The sequence below is a fragment of the Aspergillus nomiae genome (genome assembly GCF_001204775.2).
Source record: "Aspergillus nomiae NRRL 13137 chromosome Unknown contig00150, whole genome shotgun sequence".
NCBI lineage: Eukaryota > Fungi > Ascomycota > Eurotiomycetes > Eurotiales > Aspergillaceae > Aspergillus > Aspergillus nomiae.
In genome coordinates, this window is record NW_015378205.1 from 1 (window position 1) to 24871 (window position 24871).

General features: G+C 52.4%; 9 protein-coding genes across 9 annotated transcripts; 4 read left to right on the plus strand and 5 right to left on the minus strand.

Annotated features, from left to right (window-relative positions):
* Positions 1-87: 87 nt before the first annotated feature.
* Positions 88-580, plus strand: ANOM_007231 (phospho-2-dehydro-3-deoxyheptonate aldolase; the record flags this gene model as incomplete). The annotated part of the gene is made up of 1 exon (XM_015552487.1): positions 88-580. One exon carries the CDS (start codon positions 88-90, stop codon positions 568-570), a length of 483 nt encoding a protein of 160 aa, XP_015406514.1. The 3' UTR covers positions 571-580.
* Positions 581-1213: 633 nt separating this feature from the next.
* On the minus strand, positions 1214-5905 carry ANOM_007232 (uncharacterized protein; the record flags this gene model as incomplete). Its single annotated transcript, XM_015552488.1, has 1 exon — positions 1214-5905. One exon carries the CDS (start codon positions 5903-5905, stop codon positions 1214-1216), a length of 4692 nt encoding a protein of 1563 aa, XP_015406516.1.
* Positions 5906-6676: 771 nt separating this feature from the next.
* Positions 6677-8744, minus strand: ANOM_007233 (lysophospholipase family protein; the record flags this gene model as incomplete). Its single annotated transcript, XM_015552489.1, has 3 exons — positions 6677-7871; positions 7925-8606; positions 8699-8744. The coding sequence occupies 3 exons, from the start codon at positions 8742-8744 to the stop codon at positions 6677-6679; spliced, it is 1923 nt and encodes a 640-aa protein (XP_015406515.1).
* Positions 8745-10624: 1880 nt separating this feature from the next.
* Positions 10625-11632, plus strand: ANOM_007234 (putative steroid dehydrogenase; the record flags this gene model as incomplete). Its single annotated transcript, XM_015552490.1, has 1 exon — positions 10625-11632. One exon carries the CDS (start codon positions 10625-10627, stop codon positions 11630-11632), a length of 1008 nt encoding a protein of 335 aa, XP_015406518.1.
* Positions 11633-12311: 679 nt separating this feature from the next.
* On the minus strand, positions 12312-14102 carry ANOM_007235 (uncharacterized protein; the record flags this gene model as incomplete). Its single annotated transcript, XM_015552491.1, has 1 exon — positions 12312-14102. One exon carries the CDS (start codon positions 14100-14102, stop codon positions 12312-12314), a length of 1791 nt encoding a protein of 596 aa, XP_015406517.1.
* An 815-nt stretch (positions 14103-14917) lies between these two features.
* Positions 14918-16735, plus strand: ANOM_007236 (FAD-binding oxidoreductase; the record flags this gene model as incomplete). Its single annotated transcript, XM_015552492.1, has 2 exons — positions 14918-15222; positions 15274-16735. 2 exons carry the CDS (start codon positions 14918-14920, stop codon positions 16733-16735), a joined length of 1767 nt encoding a protein of 588 aa, XP_015406520.1.
* Positions 16736-18499: 1764 nt separating this feature from the next.
* ANOM_007237 (cytochrome P450) lies at positions 18500-20555 on the minus strand (the record flags this gene model as incomplete). Its single annotated transcript, XM_015552493.1, has 7 exons — positions 18500-18698; positions 18769-19185; positions 19234-19406; positions 19466-19884; positions 19943-20065; positions 20126-20212; positions 20375-20555. The coding sequence occupies 7 exons, from the start codon at positions 20553-20555 to the stop codon at positions 18500-18502; spliced, it is 1599 nt and encodes a 532-aa protein (XP_015406519.1).
* A 393-nt stretch (positions 20556-20948) lies between these two features.
* Positions 20949-22883, plus strand: ANOM_007238 (cytochrome P450; the record flags this gene model as incomplete). Its single annotated transcript, XM_015552494.1, has 7 exons — positions 20949-21261; positions 21303-21363; positions 21421-21676; positions 21730-21933; positions 21987-22331; positions 22389-22666; positions 22724-22883. 7 exons carry the CDS (start codon positions 20949-20951, stop codon positions 22881-22883), a joined length of 1617 nt encoding a protein of 538 aa, XP_015406513.1.
* Positions 22884-23413: 530 nt separating this feature from the next.
* On the minus strand, positions 23414-24448 carry fma-AT (acetyltransferase fmaC; the record flags this gene model as incomplete). The annotated part of the gene is made up of 3 exons (XM_015552495.1): positions 23414-24054; positions 24115-24271; positions 24329-24448. 3 exons carry the CDS (start codon positions 24446-24448, stop codon positions 23414-23416), a joined length of 918 nt encoding a protein of 305 aa, XP_015406512.1.
* Between the last annotated feature and the right edge of the window lie 423 nt (positions 24449-24871).

Below are 24871 nucleotides of genomic sequence, written 5' to 3' on the forward strand. Positions count from 1 at the left end.
GGCGACCGCACCCGGCAACTCGACGGCGCGCACATCGAGTTCTTCCGCGGCATCGCCAACCCCATCGGCATCAAGATCGGGCCCAGCATGACCCCAGACGAGCTCGTGCGCATCCTCGACGTCGTGAACCCCAGTCGCGAGATCGGCAAGGTGACTCTGATCTCCCGCTATGGCGCGCAGAAGATCGCCCAGCATCTGCCCAGCCACATCGCCGCCGTCCAAGCCTCCGGCCACCTGCCCGTCTGGCAGTGCGATCCCATGCACGGCAACACGCAATCCACGCCCTCCGGCGTCAAGACTCGCCATTTCACCGACATCCTCTCCGAGCTGCGCCAAGCTTTGGAAATCCACAAGGCGGCCGGCTCGTTCCTTGGTGGCATGCATCTTGAACTGACCGGCGAGGCGGTCACGGAGTGCGTTGGTGGTGCCGGCGGTTTGACCGAGGAGAACTTGAGTGAGCGGTACACGACGTTCTGTGACCCCCGGTTGAATGAGAAGCAGGCGTTAGAGTTGGCGTTCTTGGTGGCTGGATTCTACCGCGAGATGGACGAAGAGACGAATTCAATCTAACGAGGAAATGTGCATACCATATCTCGGGTTTTTTTCTTTCTTCCCTTTTACCTTTTCTTTATCTACTTGGAATATAAAAAAGCATGAAAGCGTGATATGATGACGAGCGAAATACAAAGTTTCGTACAGTGGGACCCAAGAATACTTACTCACTATAGTGAACCAAACAATATTGGACATGAAATTTAAGAAACCCCCGCAAAATAGCCCTTATCGATAAAACCCACGCAGATACTGGTTGAGCTCCGAAGCCATTGCACCCCGGTAACATTGTTCAGGAAAAAGGCCAAAGCCTGCGACATGAGATTCTTGGAATCACTGGCTTTCATCTCGCTTGTGACGTACCGAACATTCTTGTTCTCGCCCTTACCTGCCTGCCCCTTATCTCTTCAATCTTACTGTGTTGGGTTCTTTGTTTAATACCTGTGCGCATATAATATTGGCGTGGCTATTGCACGGCCTAGGATATACTCAAGGCCCATGATGTGGACATGTGTGCCTACGGCATCTTACAAAGACCAAACTGAACAAAAAATCTCCAATTGACACCTGTACATTACAAAATCCAACTGCTAAGGGGTATGATATATGAAACAGAAGACGTAAACCAACGTACGAAACACCAAAACAGCCAAACAAACGATTACGGCACCAGTGGGCTCGCGACCTTGGGTTTGAAAGCAAGACTCTTCCGTCTGGCTGCCTCGAGCTTCACCCGCAGCTTCTGCGAGTGCTCCTCGCTTGGGCCTGGGTTGGAGAAGAGCCCCTGGCGGAGCTGCTTTGGAGGACAGGTCTGCTGGACCAGTTTCGACCGTTGAGATAGGAAGAATGGGGTTGCTGGAGACATGCCAACGGAGTCCATGTTGAAGGTGAAAGCGGGAGTTTTGGGGGTTTGGAAATACCTCGGGTCTATTCCCGGGTAACCGGCTTCGGATTTCTTAGTCCTCTTGGGAGTGGAAGGCGCATCGCGGGCAGTGGATGTGGTCGTTCGCGTGAAATCGGCAGCGCCCACTCCAGACCGTCTGCTGCCAGCATCGGCTTTGACGAGGGTCCCGTTGACATTGCTCAGTGCGCGGGGCTCCATGCTCTTTCTGCGCTTGGCTCCTCCACGCGGGATGATTGAACTGTCGACGGCATAGTGAGCCTCGTCAAGCCACTTGTTTTCTCTTTCGCAGTCCAGGACCCAGCCGACACCTACGCACTTGACCAGGCCTGCGGCTTGCCTGACCTTCTCCATAGTACGCACACCACCATCCTTGTAGACGACATGAGTTATACCGACTTTGCCTTCCTTGGTCTCCGTCTGTTCATCGGGAGACACACTCAAACGGGGATTCCAGGACCAGTTCTTAACACATCGGGCACCCATCTGCTGCAAAAGCTCCACAAAGATGCCACTAGCATCCTCTCCTTCGGTCGTATGCACGTCGACGTACACAACAGCTCCTTGCAAGGCTCCGGTAGGAGTAGGCTGGAAAATGCTACTGCGCCTGCGAGGGGACTTGGCAGGGCTGGGAGAGCGAGAAGGCGCCCGTTTCCGTTCACTCTCCTGCCTTGCATCCCGAGCCCTAGAGCTGCTTCTCGATCGAGTCGGTTGTAGTTGTGGCATTGTACTATAGGATAATCTTGGTGCCTTGCGAGGGGGAAGGGAATCGACATCCTCTTGGAGGGCGAGGATCGATTTGCGAAGTCGAGGGGAGGAGCGAGTCGGTGATGTGATAGAAAGAGAGCGGCCTCGCTTACGGGACACCTTCAAAGGGGATACTTCCCCTTCCGGCTTCAGGGGGACCTTGGACACGGTGTGGAATGTCTGCAAGGGGATGGTCTTGCCGCGCACGGGCGTGGCCGGTGCGGGAAGCTGAACTTCGTAATTTTCTTTTTCGTCATCCAGTGTTTCTTGAATCGAGGCAGCTGGGCGCACTGGACTCTCGTAAACAATGGAAACTTGTGTATCCTCACGAGCATCAGTCTGCTTACTTTCCACAGGATCCTCATCGCTAAATATCTCGAACATAGGTAGTCCAGGAGACTTCTCCAGATCCTCAAAAGCACAGCGACCCATTTCTGGCTCCTCCTGGTCATCTTCGTCCACGGTGGTTGCAGGTTCTTCGTGTGGCTGGAGTTCCTCAACTACTGGGGACGGTGACTTAGCGGAGAGGTCGGGGTAAGACACATCTTCTTGGGCATTATTGACATCGCTAGGGCGGTTCAGGCCGCCCGAAAGGGAGAAGATGCCCCGACGTCCAGAACGCCTCTGCTCAGTCTTCTCAGGGCTGCTCGCTTTCCATTCGCTGAGTTGCTCGGCCAACAACGTGAACCGAGGACGTTGACGCTTTTCCTTCTCCGGCCCAGGAGTATGACGTTGTGGCTGAGGAGAGGGCTGGACGTCTGGGATGGGAAGATCCTTCGCAGTTGTATTATCAGCGGCATCAAAGCTTGTGGTTTCCACTGCAGTGTCGCGGTACTCATCGGGGAAACGGGGAGGCGCGAACGAGGCGAAATACTGTGGAACAAAGTAGAAATAGTTTGGAACCTGGGGAGTCGGGGGTTCTTCGATTTCGTAAGGAGCATATACCTCCGGGGTGAGTGCGCGTGGTTGAGGGGTTGGCTCTGGTGTTTCGCTAGGCATCTGTTGAGGCTGTTCAGGCGTCTGTTCGGAGGTTTCTCTCAGCGCCTGCGCAGGCGTTTGTCTTGGAGTGTGCGAGGACGTTGGTCTAGGGGTCCGTTGAGATATTCTTCTAGATGTACGCCGTGGGGTCCGTCGTGGTGTACGCTGAGGCGTTTGTCTCAACGTTCGCCCAGGAGTACCAACCGCGACAAGCGTAGGCTCTTCCTCGTCGAAGTCGTAATCATCGAGCATATTGACCTCTTCTTCGTCATACTCCAAGCTAGGGTCGACGCTTTCATGACCCCCAACTTCCGAAGTCTCAGCATGACGTTCTGTTTCTCCATCACCAGGCATCTCAGACGTGCCGGCAGGATCTTCAGTGAAGACATCCTCAAGCCTCTGAAGCATACTTTCGCGACTTGAGAACTCTACCGGTTCCCGGGGCTCTTCGTCCTGTAACTCATCCTCAGATTCGTAGTTCTCTTCCTCGGTCTGATCACCCTGTTGATTTCCAAGGGCGATGTCTTCCGCAGCCGGTGCGACCGAGATTCCATCGTCGGCAGCATCGTGCTCAACCTCGATCTCGGTATCGACTATGCTCTGGGCATATTGAGCAGACTCATAGGCATCCTGCTCTACGGCCTCAAAACATACCGTGTAATCCTCAGGGATCTCTGGCACATACGCTTCGAGGCGCTCTTCAAAGTTGTCCTGCTCGAGATCATCCTCCAGGAGGATATTTTCGACAATCTCGTTTTGGCCTTCAAAGAGTTCGTAGATACCATCGACTCCATCGCTCTCCACGGTGCTTTCACGATCCATGTCAGCAGGGCCCTGGGGCTCTTCTAGGCCGTGGTTGATATCTTCCATGTCTTCTTCGTGCTCACTTGCTGTGTCTTCATAGTTGATATCCAAATCTTCCACCGCATCTTCGTGAGCTTCGTCTGTCTGTTCTAAGGGCTGTTCGTGACTCTCATGCTCCATCTCAGACTGAGGAGTATACGATACATTGTGGAAATCCGGGATAGATTCAGGTTCGGCTTCAGGTTCAGGTGTCTCGGCATCATGTTGGCTGGCCGGGGTTTCGGTAATGGGCTCAAGCTCTTCCGGCATTTCCACAGTCTCTTCCGAGTCATACCTTTGATAAGAAGTTTCAGGAGCCTTTGGGGAAGAGGCCGCCTCCAACTCTTTTCCCCGGTAGGAAGTAGCCTCCACATGCTCAGTCATTAAGGATCCCGAGAATAGCAAAGAACTTTTGAACGGAGAGGCAACCTTCTTCGCAGGACTCTGGAGCAGACTCCGTTTCAAAGGTGTTGCCGATTCCTGCAGGGACGGCTGTGACAAAAATGAGGCTCCAAAAAGCCCCTTCTTAGGCGAAGACTTCAGCGGGGAGTTCTGTCCAGGCGTGAAATTCGGCTGGGAAAGCGGCCTCAAATCATCAAAGCCGAGATTACCACGTCTCGGTGTGTCCAAGTTCGCTTTCCTAGGTGACGATTTCAGTGGCGAGTGTTCTGTTGGGCTAAAATTAGGTTGAGAAGTAGGCTTCGCATCCTCGGGCAAAGCCAGACCGCGCCGTGGCGTCTCTCGGAAGCTGTAGCTAAATGGAGAAGGGGGAGGTCGGCGAGCAGGGCTAGACATGAAAACTGCGTCGCTGAAATCGATCGACTTCGGTGGTTGCAGAGTAGGCTGTCCGTTCTCATCGACAGTTTTGGGGCTTTTCGTGGAGGTGAAGTTGATTCGCTTCACTGGGGAGCTAAGTCCGGTTTGTTCTGGTCCGTGTTTGTTGGGGGAGTCGCTGTGTAGCTTATTCTGGTCTTTGGTCATGCTTAATTCATCATCCTCACCATCAGAGCTGGCGTAGGATGAAATCCCCTTCGCGACTTGAGTCGCCTTCTTCGGAGAAAGAGGCTTGGAGGCACCCTTTTTGGTCGCCGCAGGCTTGCGACCTTTAGCCGGAGTACCCTTTCGGGCAGGCTTCGCCGCAAGGCCAGCTGGCCGCCTTCTGCCTGCCGGCGGTGGGGGTGATGGTTCGCTGAAGTCGTCCGAGTCTGAGACATCCTTAAAGGTCACCGTCTTCTTCTTCGCCGGGCCTCGCAAGAGATTCGATCTCATGAGCGTAGAATTAGTCGTTATCGTCACCTCCTTCGGTCCTTGTTGGTGAGATACTGCATCCTCAGCAGCCAGGACGCGGGCCTTCTTATGAGCATCAGCAGCCGCAGCGGTTGACTTCGCGTTCGTCGACCCTTTCGGTCTACCTCTCTGCTTGGGAGCAGCAGTCGCAGATTCCGTCTCAGTCGCCGGTTTCGTCCTCGGTCTTCCGGCCCGCTTCTTCTGTCCATCTGCATGTGCTTCACCATCCTCATTCTCACCCACAGTCCCTGACCTAACAGACGCAGTGGTAGTAGGCTTCCGACCACGACCCGTAGCAGCAGTAGTCGATCCAGCGGGCCTGCCTCTGGCTTTCGTTGTCGCGGATTTCGTCGTATTCATGACTCCCAGTTCATCGTCAGTATCCTCATCCGAATCATCCTCAGCTGCTTTACTCAAAGACGACAGATTCGTCCGGGCAGTCCGCTTCCTCCCCTCCGTAGCAGAAGAGGGCGCCTTCGCCTTCGTCGTCTTCGCCGCAGCCCTGCTAGCAGCAGCAGTAGTAGTAGTTCGCTTGGCCGTACGCGTCGCGCGCTGCGGCGACGCCGCCGCCGCCGGAATAACCGCAGCTCGAGCCATTGTGCAGCTGTATGTATCCGTCGTCGGAGAACAACACAAGTCGTGAATGTGTGTTTTGTTTCGGCGGGGGAAAAACAAAACAAAAAAAAACAAACAATTAATAACACACCGCAATACTCATTGTGTGCTTGCTATCGGCCACACAGTTGTTGTTGAACTAGAAACACCTTCGAGGTATATGCAGGGGAGTTGGAGTTGGAGGTGTGTGTGTTGTTCGTTGGCTGACGGTGGTGGGTTGACGCCGATCGTTAGTTAGGTTAGTCTAATGTGGGCGTTTGTCATGGGTTGCTTGTTTGGGCGATGGCGTCGGTTTCTCTGGCAACCGGGTGGACCCACAGGAGCACGTGAGGGTTGTTCTCTTTGCATCATTGTGTCTCTGTGGATGATTTAACTGGGTGGCGCTGCGATTATTATGATAGTTTAATTTGATTAAAGTGTTCTGACTGGGGTTCGGATGGAGGATAGAGGAATTATTAGTTTAATATTGTCATTACTTGAGCGGATCGCACGTGCTTATTACATACAGCTTTGAAGCTAAAAAATCACAACTAGGTAATCCAAAAAATATATTTAAAAGGGACTGTGCCAGGAACTGCGAGATGTACAGGAACTTACATACAATCAAGCCAGAAGTCACAGGAGAAAGATAGTAGAGGAAGGAATTGAAGAAAGCAAATAAATGTCGGGATATATCGCAATATATATAAAGGATTTCCTTCGAAAGGAAAAGGAAAAAAAAGAAATCCACGTTCAATAGAATCGCTACGGTTCTCACAGCATGGTGAAAAGCGCAGCACTAGCCGCGATCACAGTCGAGATAACAGCTGGAGATAGAACAGAGCCACCACTGTCCAACAATGTGACGGGCTCGTAGTCGGCCGGGTTGGTGTTGTTCAGAGTGCCATCCCAGCAGTACTTCTGGAAGCACTGCTTGCAGACCTCCGGAACCTGGGTGTTCGTGCGTTCGAACGACCGGCTTAGAATGGCACAGCCGACGCAGGTCGTCCAGTTACCATCGCGGGTGCCGTTACCCATCGTCACCACATCGTATCCGTTGAGAATGGTCTCGTCTCGTTCGGAGATTTCATAGCTCGGCTGGAAGGTCGACCAGTTCGAGTAAGCCACGTACGGGTAGTTCGGGAGGTAGACCACCAACGGCGCAGGGCCGGTGGTATTCGAGCTGTTGCATCCGAAGAACGTTGGCCGCGTGTTCAAGCCGTTGTTGACAAAGGTGTTTTGGTCCGGGATCGCGGGGAATGAGGTTCCCTTGGCGATGCCGGTGGAGTTCAGGCTGCGCTCGTACGTGGCGACGAGAGCCGTGCCGTTGGGCCACGAATAAGTCGTATCGGCGGAGGAGTCCACCGCAAAAATGACATCGACGTGACGCTCGTGCTGAATCAGAGGATGCAGAGGAATATTCTGCAGATCCTCGCCGCCGTCCACCATGTCGAGTTCCTGTTGATGGGCTGCCGGGGAGCTCTCGTTGGCCCAGTTGTAGAACGGATTGGGGGCATAGACCGCAATGTCCTCGTCGTCTTCACCAATCTTTCCCAAGATGTCCGAGAATGCCGTCTTCAGGAAATCAGGAAGCGCGGTGGAATTCACCTGCAGGAAGAACTGGTTGAACAAACTGGATGAAGTGCCCATGACAAAGCCGGCATTATCGAAACCGCGGACACAGGTCTCATTCTGGGGGATCGAACCACCGTCGAATTTGGAGCCCAGGTACTCCAGCGGCACAAACCCGTGAACCGTGGGATCAAAAGTACCAAACTCCCACGGGTTAAACTCATAGACAGTAGCGTTGCTGCTAACCACGAGCTCATTGGGATACCGACCGTCCGCAACAAGGAGAGGCATCGGCATCTCTGCTTGCTTAAAGGCATCGGTTAAAGCGATGGACGACCACGTATAGCTCGGGCCGCCATCGGTGGCGTTGATTAATTGATATGAGAGCGCGCGACCCCTAACGATTGCCTGTCAGTGCTGCTCGCATCCACGAGGTCATCCATGACGTACCAATAATCAGTGATAGTGGTTTCGTATCCCGCATCCTTCTTGTCTTGCACCGTATCGTACACGTGCTTGTAGTACGTCGCCGTATCCAGAATCTGGATGCTATCGCCGTCCGGGCCCTCAAAAATCGAGTTTTGAAACTGCCAAACCGCCCCTTTCTCGTGGGTCTGCAGGGCCGAAATGGTGGTGAAGTTGTTGACATAGATCGACCCCACCAGCCATCCACCACCACTCAGACCCGCCAGATACGTCGCCGACTGGAGCAGACCACCCAGCTGTCCCGTGGCCGTCGAGTTTTCGGTTCGGCTATCAAAGGCTTTGATCGCTCCGGCACCGTTCATCAGGGCACGATAACCTCCACCCGACACGGCAATACCAATATTGGGCAGATTGGACGTGTTACTCGAGTGGCTGTCGAGATACTGGACCGCATCAAAGTCCTTAATTGTGACATGGTTGAAGAAATCCTTCATGGCCGACTGAGTCTTCTCCCGTCGGGTCTTCAACCAGGAGGTCTCATTCTGCGAGAGCCCGGACGATGCACTACGCACCGTCGGGCGATTCGCCGGACAGCTGACGTTGGACGGTACATATCCATCGGGAGCGTTTGGCAAAGCACGTTCCAACACCGTTCGATCAATTCGCTCAATCCGTTCTCCGTGAGGGCCTGGGGCCGCTGTCACGCCTAGGGACCGTCAGTGATGTCAGAATAGGTTAAAAGCGCGACGATCGTCGTAAACCGCGAACCGCAACAATTTGGGGGGATAATCAACCTACCAGACAGCAACCCGACGACCGCAATTGCAGCAGCTGTGGGTTTCATCCTGACATACAATGGTCGCACACCGTTCTACGTGAAAGCGACACGTTTTTGTTTGGAGCAATGCGGAGGAGTTGGTCGGAGACTTGGCCAAATTTTATGAGAGGCAGTGGTCACTCCTTTCTTTTCCTAGGGGTGCTCTTGGGGGGCAGTCGGAAGCTTGGCCAAGCACACCAGGGTCTTGGTGCGATCGCAACTAGTGTTTGGAGTGTTCTGACTGGAAGACCATGAATGTGATTTGATCGGTTAGGGGCTGGGGAGGCCGAACCGAGGAATGGATTTCACGATCCATGATGTCAAAGGATGGCCTAAGTCCGGCCCTTCCGCGATGGTGGCTGACTGGGATGGCGATCAACCACTATTGATCAATGGCCTTGCTTTGGAGCAGCGTGACTGACTATCAGTCTTCGCGTTAGGCAGATTCTCGTCAGCTCTGCAATGTCTTCGCTCACCGATCGGGTTCCTTGTGAGCATATCGCCAACATCATTAGCACAATAATAGCAATTTCTTTTTAGAAACAACAATGGAAGCGATAAAAATAAACCAGCATAAAAAATAGGGCTGTCAGGTCCGAATTATCCAGACATAACTCGATCCAGAAGTTCCCGGTACGAGTGCGAGCCAAGTGGGTCAGTGGGAAATGAAGCAGAGAAAAAGTCGAATCCTAGTGCTAAGTGGAATGTCAGATTGCCATCCGCAGTCGCTGATAGGTCCCTTGCCTCCAATAGAGTGTATCCATGGATGCCAGGTGTGGCTATGCTCTCTTCCGATGAAGAGTTTTCTTTCTAATGGAAGAATTGTTCTACATCGAAAGTAGGCAGAAGCATTATTAGCAGTTAGCAGTTCACCCAATCGGGCAGACCCCCCTCCGCTTAGTAAGGTTCGCTCGAGTCATTCATTTTCTTCCTGTACGGAACCGAAGCACAAGTCACAAAAACAATCCCAGCAGACAATCAGTCACGATGCTTGGCAAAAGCTTGACAATTATGTGTAATCCAGGTTCGACAGAGAAACAGTGCAAGGAGTTAACTACACGAGGCTAATAAGAATCACAGATACAATTCACTTGGTTCAGACATTCGGTAGAATAAACATCAACATCCTCTCAAGGTAATAAAAACAAGAACTAGTCCTCTATAACAGTATTACAATCAAAGAGTTAAGAGACAAATGTATGAAACCTTCTCAGTCTAATGTCTATTCTGTAAGGCACGCAGGCAGAATATTCAGTGCGCTACGTAGTAGTGGTAATGTTGGTCTCTTGGTAAATGCCTTGTGTCGCCTAAGCCCTAGATTAGGTGCCGTACATAGTATTTACCATTTGAAACTATACCAACCACCACCGTCAATTCTCACTACAGATGATTCCTTTTATTAGATCAGTACACTCGTAACTAACAAGATATATCTAAAGACGAAAAATTAAACGACTCTGGAAGTATATACGTGAGTGTCCTGATATATCTTTTGTTGATATTCCCTGGTCCCGTATACCCTTGTCGTCTTTGTTCTAGATATACCGACCAGAGTGATACATATACTTAACTTTTTACATTGGAGAGCCTACTTTATTCACCAAAGTTGAAGTGATTAACCACAGACATACCTGATAAGTACGCTGAACCCCTACCATAACCATAACTACCGAGTGACCTACGTGACGGACAGCTTAGCCATCTACGAGTAAGCAACCGTCAACCCGGCGCATGCTTATTGATCTTACGCTTATGCGAACGGCTCCCTGTCATCCCACCCACACAGTTAATTACCAGTGACTTGATAAGTCCACGCGGGCACATTGGCTCAGCCATGATTTCGAGCCCTATCTCTTTTTTTTTTTTTTTTTTTTTCTTGCTTCCTCACATAAAACATTTTCGGCGCGATGGGCGGCACGTGGGCACAGATGCTCCCCGGCACCGCCGAATTCACCGACAGTAACCTCGATTCCCAGGCCGGTAAGGTCTTCATCGTGACGGGTGGAAATGCAGGAATCGGTCTGGAGCTGGTCAAGATGCTGTACGGCGCCGGCGCCACGGTCTACATGGCCGGACGTTCACCCAGCAAGATCGCAGCGGAGATCGAGAACATTACCGCCCAGCCAACCGAGACGCCCGGTGTGCTGAAGAGCCTGCACGTCAACCTGGGCGATCTGACCACCATCACAAAGGCCGTCTCGACATTCCTGCAGCAGGAGTCGCGGCTCGATGTCCTCTGGAACAATGCCGGCATAGCCCATGTGCCGGCGGGCAGCACATCTGCTCAAGGCTACGAGGCGCACATGGGAACCAACTGCCTGGGACCATATCTATTCACGAAGCTGCTGACGCCCATTCTGGTCAAGACGGCGGAGAGCGCATCGCCCGGCGCCGTCCGCGTCGTCTGGGCCACATCGAGTATCGTCGACATGGCAGGCCCGCCTGGCGGTCTGCAGCTCGCCGAACAAGCTCCTGGCAAGCACAACCAGGACAAGGCGCACAACTACAGCGCCTCCAAAGCGGGTAACTGGTTTCTGGCCTCGGAGCTGCATAAGCGCGCTGCGCGCGCTGGCATCACAAGCGTGGCCGTCAACCCCGGCAATCTGAGGACGAAGGGATGGGACGGGGTCCCGTTCATGGTGCGCACGTTGTTGTCGCCTTTCCTGCACGGCCCCGAGAAGGGCGCATACACGTACCTGTGGGCCGGGCTTAGCCCTGCGGTCAAGGTGGAAGATGGCGGCCGGTTTGTGATTCCCTGGGGCCGCTGGCACCCGGACCCCCGTGCAGACTGCCTGGAGAGCTTGAAGGACAAGGATGAGGGTGGCAGCGGCCTTGCTGCTGAGTTCTGGGATTGGTGTGATGAGCAGACTCGGCAGTATGCTCGATCTGTGGAAGGGGGTAAATCAAGTCTGTAGTGCTTGATGTTGAACATGGCAGCAACGCCGTATATGTTATTTAATACACAGCATTTATTAAGCTAATTTGCGATATAGTATAGAGACACAGACAGAACAAGGCGAGGGATAGCCTATGATACATTTCTGAGCAGATTGATCTTGAATTGAATGACTTTGGAAGCTTTTAAGACAGAACTATTAGCGTGGAGTTTTGTTAACCACTTCTACGTGTAAGATAGATACGGTTTGCCCCTAAATGTTTTGAAATTTATGAGATAAAGCAGTTAAATATAGGTAATTTATTTGCCCCCCAGTTTACTATAGAACCTTATGATTCTTGGGGGATGAGCGATCACAGAGAGGCCATGTAGTATGAATTGAAAACGTTTAAGTTTATAGAAAATTACAAGGGCCAGGCGCTGGAGACATAATATGGCTAACCTTCATGGTGCGTTGGAAATCTGATAGTTAAATAGTGAGAGCTGCCTATCGAGTCAGGGCTAGTTTTACAAACCCGTTTCTTCAGAAAGGTAGATATTGACCCGCGAATTGTTCCAAAGCTTGTACAGAGCGGTAGTCAACCCTGTAAGTCCATGTCTGGCTGCAAACATAACGATTCTTTCTAAACGAGGAAGAAGCACAGTCTCTAGCCAGCTAATGTCGAAAACATTACATTCATGATCACACGCAGCAACTTCTAAGCATCCACTGGGCCAACCTCCCGCAGACGCACGTAGCAGCTTCGTGGCTCATGCGTCATGTATAGGTTTGATTTGTACCCCGAAAGCGCCGGAGGACACTTCAAGAGCTCAAAGTTCCATATCATCACGGTCAGGAAAATCTTAATCTCCACGTACGCCAGTCTCTTCCCATAGCATCCGCGCGTGCCCAGTCCGAAGGCGAGCTGGGGTCCCGCCGTCGCATCGAACGTCGTGCCCTTTTCACTTGTCGCGAGCCAGCGCTCGGGCTTGAAGCTTGATATGTCGCTGGGATCCCATGCCCGGTCGTGCCCGTTTTTCTTGGCCGACTGACTAGACGCTGAGCGCCGGGCCTCATCCACCTGAAAGGCAGGACGCATCATGGAGGCGCCGGTCACCAGAGTGGTGACGCTGGTGCCCTTGGGAATGCCATAGCCGAGGAGCTGGGTATCGACCATGGCCTGCCGATCGACAAACGAAGCGGCGCCCGCACAGCGCAAGATTTCCTCCATCGTCGCCTCGAGATAGGGGACCCGCGCGCCGGTGATCTCTTCAATTGTCGGTTCACGGGCTTGCTCCTTTGCCGTGGCAAACGATGTCCAGAGCGCCTCACGCAGCCTATCCTGTGTGTCTCTATTGTCGGCCAGGAATTTCAGACCCCAGCAGAGCGCGGTGCTGGTCGTTTCGTGGCCTGCGAAGATGAACCCAAAGAGCTGCACGGTTGTCAGTTCCAGCTCGCTGGACTCTCCAGGGGGGCAATATACCTCGTCAATCATCACGCCTGAGAAGTACTCGGGCGAGCGTCCGTCCTTTTCAGCCAAATCTTTCTCGTTCAGAATCATTCGGTCGACTGCAGAGCGCAGTTTTACATCCTGGTCGTTTCCGTTTTGGAAACGCTTGACGGCGTCCTGGAGCTCTCGCTTGAGACAGTCGTCTTTGCTCTTGGCCGCTTTCTTGATCTTGGGCTTGCGCATCACATACGCCCATGTCAGTCGCGGCGACGGGTTGCCTTGTACTTCGCCAATCGTATGTGTCAGGTCCAGGATGGACTGCAGAAGCTGGTCTTTCTGGCCTTTGGCGAAAACGATAGGTTCATCCTTGCTGGCGGGGAGGTTGTAGTCCTGCGCCATGACTGCGTCAAGATCAGGCTGTACAGCACTGTGCTGAAAGCCGGCGCCGAATGCAAAGGCGCTAATGGCATCGAGCGACATGTGGTTGAGGTCGGCGTTGGCCACCCAAGGATGCCCACGAGCAGCGCGCGCTTTGACACGCCAAAGGTCCATGAGCAAGTTGACTTTCTTCAGAATGGCAGGGGCGGCGACGTCGTGCAGGAAAGTGGGCGTCATGAGGTCCTGGATGAGACGACGCTGGGCCTTAAAGGTGTCATTCGTCTTTTGGCGGATGTGGTGGTTTGGCGCGACGCCGAGGAACAGGTCGCCCACGACGTCTGATCGATCAAATTCTTTCCGGCGGGTCATCAGGTCGTGAGCCTCGCGGAAATCGGCCAGAATAACAAGCGGCTTGCCAAAGGGCCGGATGAAGACCTGGATGATGGGCGAGTTGAGCGAGTCCATGAGGTCGGTCACGTAGGTGATAAAGGTGCCCTCGCTCTTCTTGATGTTCGCAAGCATGTCTGGCACATTGCCGAGCAGCCTATGCGATGAGGCGGCATCGTATGGGATGCCGGGGATGGGCTTGGGTAGCGCGGCGCGGTAGAGAGCATATACGGCGACAATGATGGCCGCGACGAGCAGACTGGCCGTCGTGCCTGGCATGGCAAAGGACAGCATCGCTGTAGAGAGGATGTCAAAAGCGATGCGTAACGGGTCTGGGTCGGTTGGGCGAGAGCAAGAATTGAAATGCAGCCGGTATCAGGAATGGCACCCACTCGCCAACTGTCTGACTGAAAACGTCTTGCTCTCCATGACAGCTCGTAGTGCATCAGTATGTCACTGCGCGTCAGGTACTCCGCACATTGAGCCGGCTATAGAAACAGGCGACAGGCTTTCGCGTAAGGCACGATAATGAGAGTAAGGAGCTGATCGAGTCAGCAATGACAGGGTGCTGACTGCATTGCTGACCTGCATGATGACCCGCATGAAATACGAACCTGTACGCTGACCATATGTAGCCGACATGCTGGAAGGTACCCAAGCTTATTTTAAGTGACACCTTCTTATCTCACTTGTCATGTTACATAGATTAAATCCATCCTACTGCGTGGCTGAACGTGTTGTGTGGATCGTCCCGCTAGCCGGCGCATTTATCCTTGGAAGAAAGATCTCAGCGACTCCGTGCTCGTCAACACTATCATGAACGGTTTGATGCAGACAGCTGCGACAGATCCCTGAAGTTGAGATTCTGCTTGACAACTCGTATTCATAATCATACCATAGAAAAGCAGTAGGGGATAGGACGTCGATGACAGGACCCATATCCTTCTGACCTAAGCAATTTCTTACTCTTAGTCTGCTAGAGTCGTTATAGATGTCAGCATAAGCAGAAATCCAGTGAAATAATGACAGGGGTTGTTTCTTCCCTTCCTACAGTGTTGCGTACAGCCCTTGACTGAGCGATCCTTTTGCGTCTTCACGCGTAGCTTGCCATGCTCTCTCAACCCTACAGGGTCGCCTTCTGGGCCTTCTCCCTAACTACGCTTTTCGCAGCTGCCATTTCCCAGTTTGCCATAGGCAATATTGGATTAGATGCCAGCGCTGGCGACAGCAATGCTTGCCGTAACATGCCCGGCGATCGCAATTGGCCGAACCACGACACATGGAGTGAGCTCAATCGCACTGTAGGTGGCAGGCTCATGCGCGGCCAGCCTCTGGCCCAAGCTTGCCATGGAGTCACCTTGAATACAGGAGCATGTGTAGCTCTCCAGGACACATACAATTTCCCAGAGCTATAGTGAGTTCATCCCAGTCTTACTCGCGCCGTGGCTAACCATGAGACCATCAGTGTCACCGACCCTGTCAATGTCATGTCGCCCTACTGGCTCAACAATTCATGCAGCCCCTATGCCCCATACGCCAGTGCCAACGGCTCCGGTACCTGCACGCTTGGCAATCTCGCCCAGTATACCATTCGGGTCACGGGCGCCGACGACGTCGTGGCTGGCATCAACTTTGCCCGGCAACACAACATACGCCTCACCATCAAGAACACCGGCCATGACGTGCAAGGACGCTCTACCGGCGCGGGCTCCCTGGGTCTTTGGATGCATAACCTCAAGGATATCTCCTTCATCGACTATTACAGTCCAAAGTATCACGGCAAAGCCGCCCGCATTGGCGCCGGCATCGAGGTCGGGGAAGCTTACGAAGCTGCGCACAAAAACGGCCTGACCATCACCGGCGGCACTTGCCCATCCGTCGGCGTCGCTGGAGGCTGGTTCCCGGGCGGCGGTCATGGGCCCCTCTCAAGCATATACGGCCTGGGCGCCGACACCACGCTCGAGTTTGAGGTCGTGACCGCCGATGGTACAGTCGTCACCGCCACGCCCGACAACGAGCACTCGGACCTGTACTGGGCGCTGAGCGGCGGCGGTCCCGGCAACTACGGTGTCGTGCTATCCATCACAGCCAAGGCATGGCCGGACCAGTCCTTTGCTGGAGCCGCGTTCACATTCGTCAACACCAACAACGATACCTACTGGCAGGCGATCCGAGCATGGATGAAGGCGCTGCTCGCGCTCAACCAGATCCCAGGTCTCGCCACAGCATCTGGCTTCAACAGCCAAGGTTTCACCATGAACTTCGCCACGCTTCCCGGCGGTACGCAGGAGAGTCTGAACGCGGCGCTAGCACCCTACATGGCGCAGCTCCAGAGCCTGGACATCCTGATGGTAGCCAACACCACGACAGTACACCCCAGCTTCCTGGCCCACTTCAACGCCTTCGCCGAATCGCCTCCCATCAACATCACCATGGCCGCGCGCATGATTCCCGCGTCACTGGTGCACGACGACGCAAAGCTCGATATGCTCGTCTCCACCATGCGCGCCCTGACAGACGAGCAGGGTGTCTTTGCCCTCGTCTCCAACAACGTGTCCCATGCCCGCGCCGGCGTCGCACCCGGGACCAACTCCGTACTGCCGGCGTGGCGCGACACGCTCTTCCTGGCCAACTTCGGGCGATACGTTGCCAACGGCCAGTCCTGGGCTGACCTGAGTGCTGACCAGACCCGCGTCAACAATTGGCAGACTTTGTTCCGCGATCTGACGCCCGGCGGCGGTGCATATGGTAACGAGGCCACGTTCAACGATGCTTTTTGGAAGGAGGACTACTTTGGTGCAAACTACGACCGGTTGCTCGCCATTAAGCGTGCATATGACCCTGAGGGCCTCTTCTGGGCTAACACTGCCGTTGGGAGCGATGTGAATTGGGTTGCGCAGCCTGATGGTCGGTTGTGTAGGCCCTAGGTAGGGGTGTGTTGAATGTTCTTATGTCTGTCTTGCTCAAATAGAGGAGGGCTTTTTTACTCCCTCTCTGGTGGTAAATAGTGGAGTGGAGCATGAAGTGTGGCGTTTTGTATTGTGATATCTATGATATAGATCTCCTAGGTTATAAGTAAGGCAGCGCTCGGTTGTTGGCAAAAGATTTATGATTTTACGATTCAGGTTATTTCACCATGGCATGTCGATATAATCTAATAGAAACTTAAAGCACGCACAGATCCAAAGGCGACAAACGGTGAAACCGTGCCTTGTTGGGATGTAGAATTCCTGCCTAAGGATGTAGACTTGACCTGAAGAATACGTCCTATGTAACGACGCGATATTGCAGTGCGATGGGACATGAATAGAATGGCTTTTATTGAGCACATTAGTCCAAACTATTTCTGGGCGGAATCGTAACTAATTAACTATGTCCTGGGTTGGTCATAGCTTCTGGGCTGAGTACTCGTCGTCGAGACTTTTGAAGAAGAGTATATTAGGGTTCTGCTCCTGCTATAGCCGTGGCATCCCTGAAAGGTATGATATTATATCAGATATCTACTAGGCAGGTTACAGCAGCGATAGATGACATAGGATCTGATCTTTCAGTAAGATAAATAGTCTTCATTCTTCCCATACTAAAGATGCGTTATGCATACACTGGCAGCAAGCGTTTATATCTCGAACAACCTCATCCATTGAGTAGTAATCCCCCTTCCAACAACGTAAAATAACGCCACCAAGCACAAGCGTATCCACACTCGGGTATTCCCCCATAGTAAAAAGATGCTCTGCCCTTTTTATTAATCTCCCAGCGCTAAGAGTCTTTTCCAATTCGTGGTAAGGCTTCTTGCCAGTCTCTATTTCAAACAGCGTGGAACCAAAGGCAAAGATATCAGTTTTGATATCAGGATCAGATCCAGGCCGATAACTACACCATTCATAGCATACCATTGCTACTTCGCTGTCGATCCCAGAGCCAGAAAAGTCAATAAACTTTATACGGCCCGCCTGGTCTAAAACTAAATTATGACAGCCCACATCCGCATGGATTATGTTCTTAGTGTGTATGTAGCGCAAACCCTCGGCAGCCTCTTGGGCCCAACGGAGCCTTGTCTGTATTGCCGTCTGCGACTCCTGGATCTTCTGGCGTAGACATTCACCTCGCTCGAGGACTATTCCATCCTCGGTAACTTCCCGGAGATTCGCGATTCGAGGATGATTGCCTAACCGTTGGTAAGCGCGGACTTCAATGTTGTATGCTTGATAAGCAAAATTGTCTGTAGGCCTGGGGCGGCGTTTTATGACGGAATCGCTATTGATTGCATAAACTGGACTAGTTGTGCCCACGGCAATCAATGAGTACTGAGGATTTCTGGAGAGGTTGGATTCAACAGGGGGTCCAGCCATTTTGGTAGGGAAGAGAAAGAGAGATATTGCTAGAAGGAAGACGTCCAGCGCTAGATAGGGATGGGTTGGCCTCTTGAAAATGATTGGGGTTGTACAAAGTTAGCCCTTACTTCGAATGGCTTAGCCGAATCTGGCATACATGTAAGGAGCTCCCAATGATATCTAGAGAAACTAAAAATATATTCATAGAGATCTCGATTCTATTGATTTATGAATGGAAGGTTTGTTCAATTTTGCAACTGCAGCGTTGTGTTGTACTATCATGACTGTCATCTATAGTTCAAGTTGGACATATAAACCACACAGAAGCAATTGTTTACTCGTAGGGTTACCGATCCTTTAGTTGCGAATTTTGACCTGCAGACCCTTGCTGCCCTTGGCGGGGATCGGGATAATGTAGTCTGCATTCACATCAATGTCCCTCGATCGGTACGTGTCGTAGAGTTCCAGCGTGGGCCCCGACTGGCCGCGATAGAGGTCGTATTTCGTGAAGAGCGTCGCCAACGTCATCGCCATTTCGCGACGAGCAAGCGTCATGCTACAAAGCCAGCCGGTTAGTAACTCGTCCGGGGGGAAAAAAGGAAAACAGAAGCCGGGAATCAACTTACCCAACACAGCCTCGCGTGCCGCGGGAGAAGCCAAGGAAGTACTTGGAGAGCTTGGGCTGTTCGATCCAGCGCTGTGGACGGAACGCGTACGGATCAGCACCAAAGGCCTTCGGATTCATGTGCGTTTCCAGCGGCGACATGCTGTAGATGGTGTTCGGCGGGATGATGTATTGCTTGCCGTCGACCGGGTTGTCGTACACGATCGGGACGTCGGGGTTCATTCGCACTTGGCGGTTCATCACGCGGGGTGCAAACGCACGCTCTCGGAAATGATCGCGCCCAGATACGGCAGGCTGTCGACTTGCGCAACGGAGATGTTGGTCGGATCCGGTATGGCCTCGCTGAGCTCTTTCTTCAGTTTGGCGAGCTCTTCCGGGTTCGCGAGCAGATGGAACACGGCGCACATCAGCGCGTGGGCTATTCATGTTAAGTTAGTTGTGGACGACGGACTTGGGGTGATGTGACTGACCAGTGGTTCCCTCGCCCGCAAAGACAATCAGCTGGGCTTCGCTGGCTAATCGAATGTCGGTCTTCTCCTCCGCCGGCAGGGAGCTGTTCAGGATGCCTTCGAACACGGTGCTCTTGACTCGCTCTGGGTTTTTGGAGGCTCGGATTTCGCGGACCTTGTTAATCCACCACTGCAGAGGCATGTCAGTCTGTGAGGGCAGTACGCGGGAGCACGGGCGAGGTCACTTACGTCTTGCCGCTCGCGCAGTGCAGTCAAGACGGGGAAACAGAGCCGCACGAGCCAGACGGGCGCATTTTGGGCATATTGCACGAGCCACGGGACCAGGCCAAAGATGTGCGTAAGGTAGAAGAACCACTCGGTGGACTCTTGGAAGTCTTTGCCATAGTCAGGAGAGTCCATATAGCCCATGTTGTCGCCAAAAGCATAGAGAGTGATGATATCGCTTGCACAAGCCTTGAACACGCGGTGGAGTTCAACGACTTTTTCAGCTTTGCCAGACGTCTCCAGGCGCGTCATCATCTTCTGCATGTAAGTCTTCAGGATGGGCTCGAGGCGGCGAACACTAGCGACAGAGAAAAAGGAGTTGAGAGCATTGCGCCGGCGACGGTGCAGGTCATGGCTTGGGGTGGACACGATAGAGTAAGGGGCTGGGAAATAAGCGTAGGTCAGTGACGTCCCCGGCAGGCAGATATGGTCAAGACATACTGCCCGTTCTTTGAGCGACCCATACAGGCTTATCCGTCTTCCTTAAAGTGGTCGGATAGGCCTGGTCGATGAACTCGGGGTCGTTCCAGTGGACTTCATGCGGGCTGACACGGATGAGAGGTCCTTTCGACCTGACGCGTTAGTCCCATTGTCTGCAGGTGGAAGAACCGAGGACGAGCATACCGTACTGTTCGTGTAATTTTGCAACGTGGTTGTAATACTGCCCTCCTTTGACGATTTCAAAGTAAGACTCGTATAGGAACGTCAAGGCTATGAGCGGTGATTAGATTCTTGCATTTGATGGACGGGCGAGAAAAGGTACCAGCTAGCTTGGGTCCTGGAATTTTGGCCAATGCTAGGGGTGAGAAATAGACTGTTGGCCAACTGGTTAGCTTTTCGTGGGCAAGTATCACAGACTCTGTCAAGTCATACGCCGATAGATGCTCGTGCAAATGGTGTGGACGATGAAAATGGCAACCAGCGCGAAGAGGACTTTGCGCTGCCAGCTTTGCTCGGGGTCGGCTAAGGTCGCAATGTTGGACCCAGCATCTGTCCACAACCGCTGGAAGGCTGGCTCCAGGTTGGGCGCTGACCAGTTGAGGATGGAGTCCATGATGAGGTGCAGAGCACGGTGGGGTGGACAGTGGGCACGCGACGGCGCGAGGACGACTAATATATGTCAAACACCCAAGATATTAATAGCTCAAGTGCATTTAGCGCAATGCAGAACACGAGCGGTATAGTCAATGGGCTGTGTTTCGACGAGCGCTGACTCTGATGGTCGGGTGTCATGGTTCGCGTAAGGGCGAGGCAATTGAGAACAGCCGGATTACCGCCGGCTGACGGCAAACGGTAAGCATGCAGCTCAAGAATGGATAAGCAAAATTTTTGGATAATACGCTGTATCATACTATGTATAATACTCTGTATAGCACTCGGTATAATACTCGAGTGCATCAGAGCCGCGGTGCTTCAGGTTTCCCTCAGTTTGCGAGTCCCATCCACAATGGCCTCTTACTATGCGAACCTGACCACGATGGTCCAGCATGCCTGGAGCCAAGGCGATGTTGCAACCTACGTGCAACAAATTCGAGAGAATCCACAAGCATTGGCATGGCTGCTGGTCGCCGCCTATGCTACGTATTGGGCTTTTACCCTCATCTACAACCTCACTCTCCATCCACTGGCGCATTTCCCGGGCCCGTTCTTGTGCCGCATCAGCAATCTACCGCAATGCTACTACGAGGCAATTCTGAATGGGCAATTCATGCCGGAAATTGATAAGTATCATGAGAAATACGGTCGATCTGCCCCGTCCCGTACGCGGTAGAGCACCGGCTGACAGACTAACCTTGTTCAGGCCCGGTCGTTCGAATCAACCCAAATGAGGTCCATATCAAAGACTCTTCTATGTATCACGCGTATGCAAGCCTGGGAAGCCGTTGAGAAATTCGAACAGATACTAACGCACCAGCTAGTGTCTATAAGAACCCGGCTTTCACAAAAGACCCGGGCTCTTATGCTCTTGGCGTGTCTCAGGGCATGGCGTTTACCATATCAATTGACCAGCACAAAGAGAAGAGAAAGACCCTGAATCCATGCTTCTCTAAGCTTTGCATCAGCAACATGGAGGACACATTGTATGATGAATATGACAAGGTCTTCTCAAAGATTAAGGAATACGAACGCAAAGGCGAACAAGTCCCCATCGCAGAGCTGTTATATTGCTACACAGTGAGTCAGCACACATTCGAGAACCTAAAAGAACATGAGCTCAATCATAACAGGCCGATATAATCTCCAGCCATTTCCTCGGGAAGAATCTCGACCTCATTGCGGCCCCCAACTTCATCGAACGGTCGGCAGAGATGCAATCTTTCACCAAGGGTATCTGGATGGCAGTCCACTTTTCCTTCATCCGCTACATTCTGGTTGCTACGCCGCGGTGGATGTTAGCGTACCTCAGTGGCACTTTTGTCGATGTGATCTGGGTAAGTCACTCTACGTTTGAACTTTAGATTGTGGCTAATCACAAGAACGCCAGTTTGTCGAACGTGCTGCGCAGGCTGCCATTAAGACGTTCGATCTCGACAAGGCTCTGCAAAAGAAGGCGTACGAAGAGACCATCTTCGACCGCATGCTCAGCGAAAACGCTAGACGTGAAGAAAAGGGCCGAAAGGTTAGGCCGCTCCATTTCCGAGAGCTTGCAGATGAGGGCACCGGTATCCTCAACGCAGGCACTGAGCCGAGTGCGATCATGCTTTGCTATGCAACCTACTTCTTCTCCCGTTTTCCTCACGTACAGAAGCCTCTCCTCGAGGAGCTTGCTTCCGTCGAGCGCCAAAATGGAAGACTACCGCTGCGCAAGCTGGAGGCATTGCCCTATTTGGTGAGTGTCTTGGTGCCCATGTCGATTCGAGAAAAGCGCTAATCCGTTGCCATGCAGACTGGCTTCATTAAGGAAAGCCTGAGATACATGCCACTGATTCCGGGCCGGTTGCCTCGCGTCGTGCCCAAGGGAGGTCTCTACGTACCTGCTGTAAATAAGACCATTCCTGAAGGCTGTGTTGTCGGCCTGAGTCAGTTGCACATCTCCTTCGACCCAGAAGTTTTCCCGAGCCCGTACGAGTTCAGGCCCGAGCGCTGGTTTGCCGAGTCAGGCAAGGACCTTGACCATTGGGTGCTTGCATTCTCGAAAGGTCGAACTGACTGCATCGGCAAGACGTGAGTGATTCCCCTTGTACCAGATGGGGCTTTCTGGGAAGCTGACATCAGTAATAGCCTTGCGTACGCGGAGATGTACTTGGTTCTCGCCAACTTGTTCACCAGTTTCGACATGACGTTGGCCCCTGGAAGCCGTGAGGGCATGGAGTGGGATGATCGTGTCGTCGCGCATTCCAAGCAAAACTTGCGCATCCTCGTCAAGTCGAGGACGGCGTAAAGAGCTTATCGTGCGGACGCCTGAAAGGACTAGCTGAGGGGGACACATATGCTAGCATTTCACGTGATGATCACATGACAGCGGGAGTGTATTACATTAAAATCAGTAGACAGAAGTTAGAACCAGAACACTACTTACAATTTATCGTCGATGAACCATTCGCATTCTCGCTATCTACTTTAACAGTACATTGCTCTCTTAATGTTCCGGACATGTTTGATGGCTTCTAAGTCGAAACGATGCAGTGTTAACTGTCGGTCCGACCGTCGATTCACCAGATTATCAGTTTGTATGACATAGTAGTGCGACCACGTTGCCGGCCAAACTCACATATGACGATGCAGTTAATAGGGTCTGAATTTTATCCAAATTTTATACGTTCTACGAGAATGGTTTTTGTTCTGATAACGTCTAAAGATCATGTTTCTGCTCTATGAACACTAATTACGTTGGTCACATTAAGCAATTCTAAGCAAGACAATCCGCCAATGGATGTTGTTGACTGAGCATGCAAAAAGTTATTCATTCATTCACTCCAGCGTGCCTCCGAGAGCCGCCTCGAGGAAGTCAAGAGTCGCCGCTACCATTTCGGTTGATCCGTCCCCAGTGGCAATGTTCAAGTGGCCTTTGCCCTTTGCGAAATACTCCCGCTTAGGGCTTTGCACCCTCGACAGAGCCTCCCTTTGTTCCGATATGGGTGATATGTCATCTAGTTCAGGAATTATCATCATTAGCGGTGCTTTAATCATGTCCATATATTCCATTGGACGGAACATGGCCAGCTTTTGGTAGGTTTGGAGCGTGAGGCGGTCACGAAAGTCAGGATGACCTAATTCGGATGCGGCCTTCATCAGATTGTACGCCTCGATGCCACCAGGGCCTCCAGCGCCTCCCATGCCGATTGGATTGTCTCCCTGGGGCGTGAATGGGGCTATTGAGAGGGGCTCATTTTTCCTCAGCTGCGACACACGATCTTTCACGAGGAGCGCATAGGCCTTGTCTGCTTTATGTGGCTGCACATAACTGAACAAAGGGCAAACCATGACGACTGCTTTGGGACGGCGGTCAACAGCAGCAGAGCAGGCGCTCACTACTCCACCGAATGACATGCCCCAGAGCACTATGCGACGCGCATCGACGCTTTTCAGCTCTGAGACAAAGGTGTAAATGTCTGTATGATCGGTCAGCTCTGGACTTGTTCTCCTAGGAGCGTTTGCGCCGCAGCACCGACCAGATAGATCTTCAGCCATTTGAAGAGGGTCGAGGAGATTACGTGGCGATCCACCACTTGCTCCAACGCTGCGAGCATCGTATAGAAAGACGTTGTAGCCTCGCTTGTGGAACGCTTCAGCAACCTCTGGAAGGGTCATCTCTTTGACGCAATTGAACTGTTGGAAATGGTGAGTTTACTCTGCTAAAGCGGAGTGCAACAATTGCCCACATACGCCGTGTGACATGATGATAGCCGGTGCGGGTCCATCATCGACTGTATACAGCCAACCTGCAATTGATGTGCCATCAATTGTCTTGCACTCGACTTGACGATGTGTTGAGAAATGCGGCATGACGGCGACAGGCTTCAGGGTGGCAGACAAACGGTTGAGATGTCGCGACAATGTTGCTATGGACGGAGTCCATACTTAGGTAATTTGCGGCTCTGAGATAGCCTCATGGATGACAAGGAAGTCGTTCACATAAGCGTAATATATAAGCGTGCGCCGGGTAATCAGAATGCTTACAGGATCCTGCCAAACATGATCTGTGGGGGCCAGCGTTACGGTAAGACTAATGGAGTCAGCACCAAACTCCGCTAGTGTCGCTAATCGGCCATCCTTCGTATTATGGAACCCGCAGAGTATGTGCCTATCCACCAAGTCGCCGTCATATAGCACTCGTAAGCCAAACATATGGATAGCTCTTATCTTCCTCCAGCAGCATATCAGGCCGCCTCTACAATATCTAAATAACGACTGGGCCGAACTACCTTT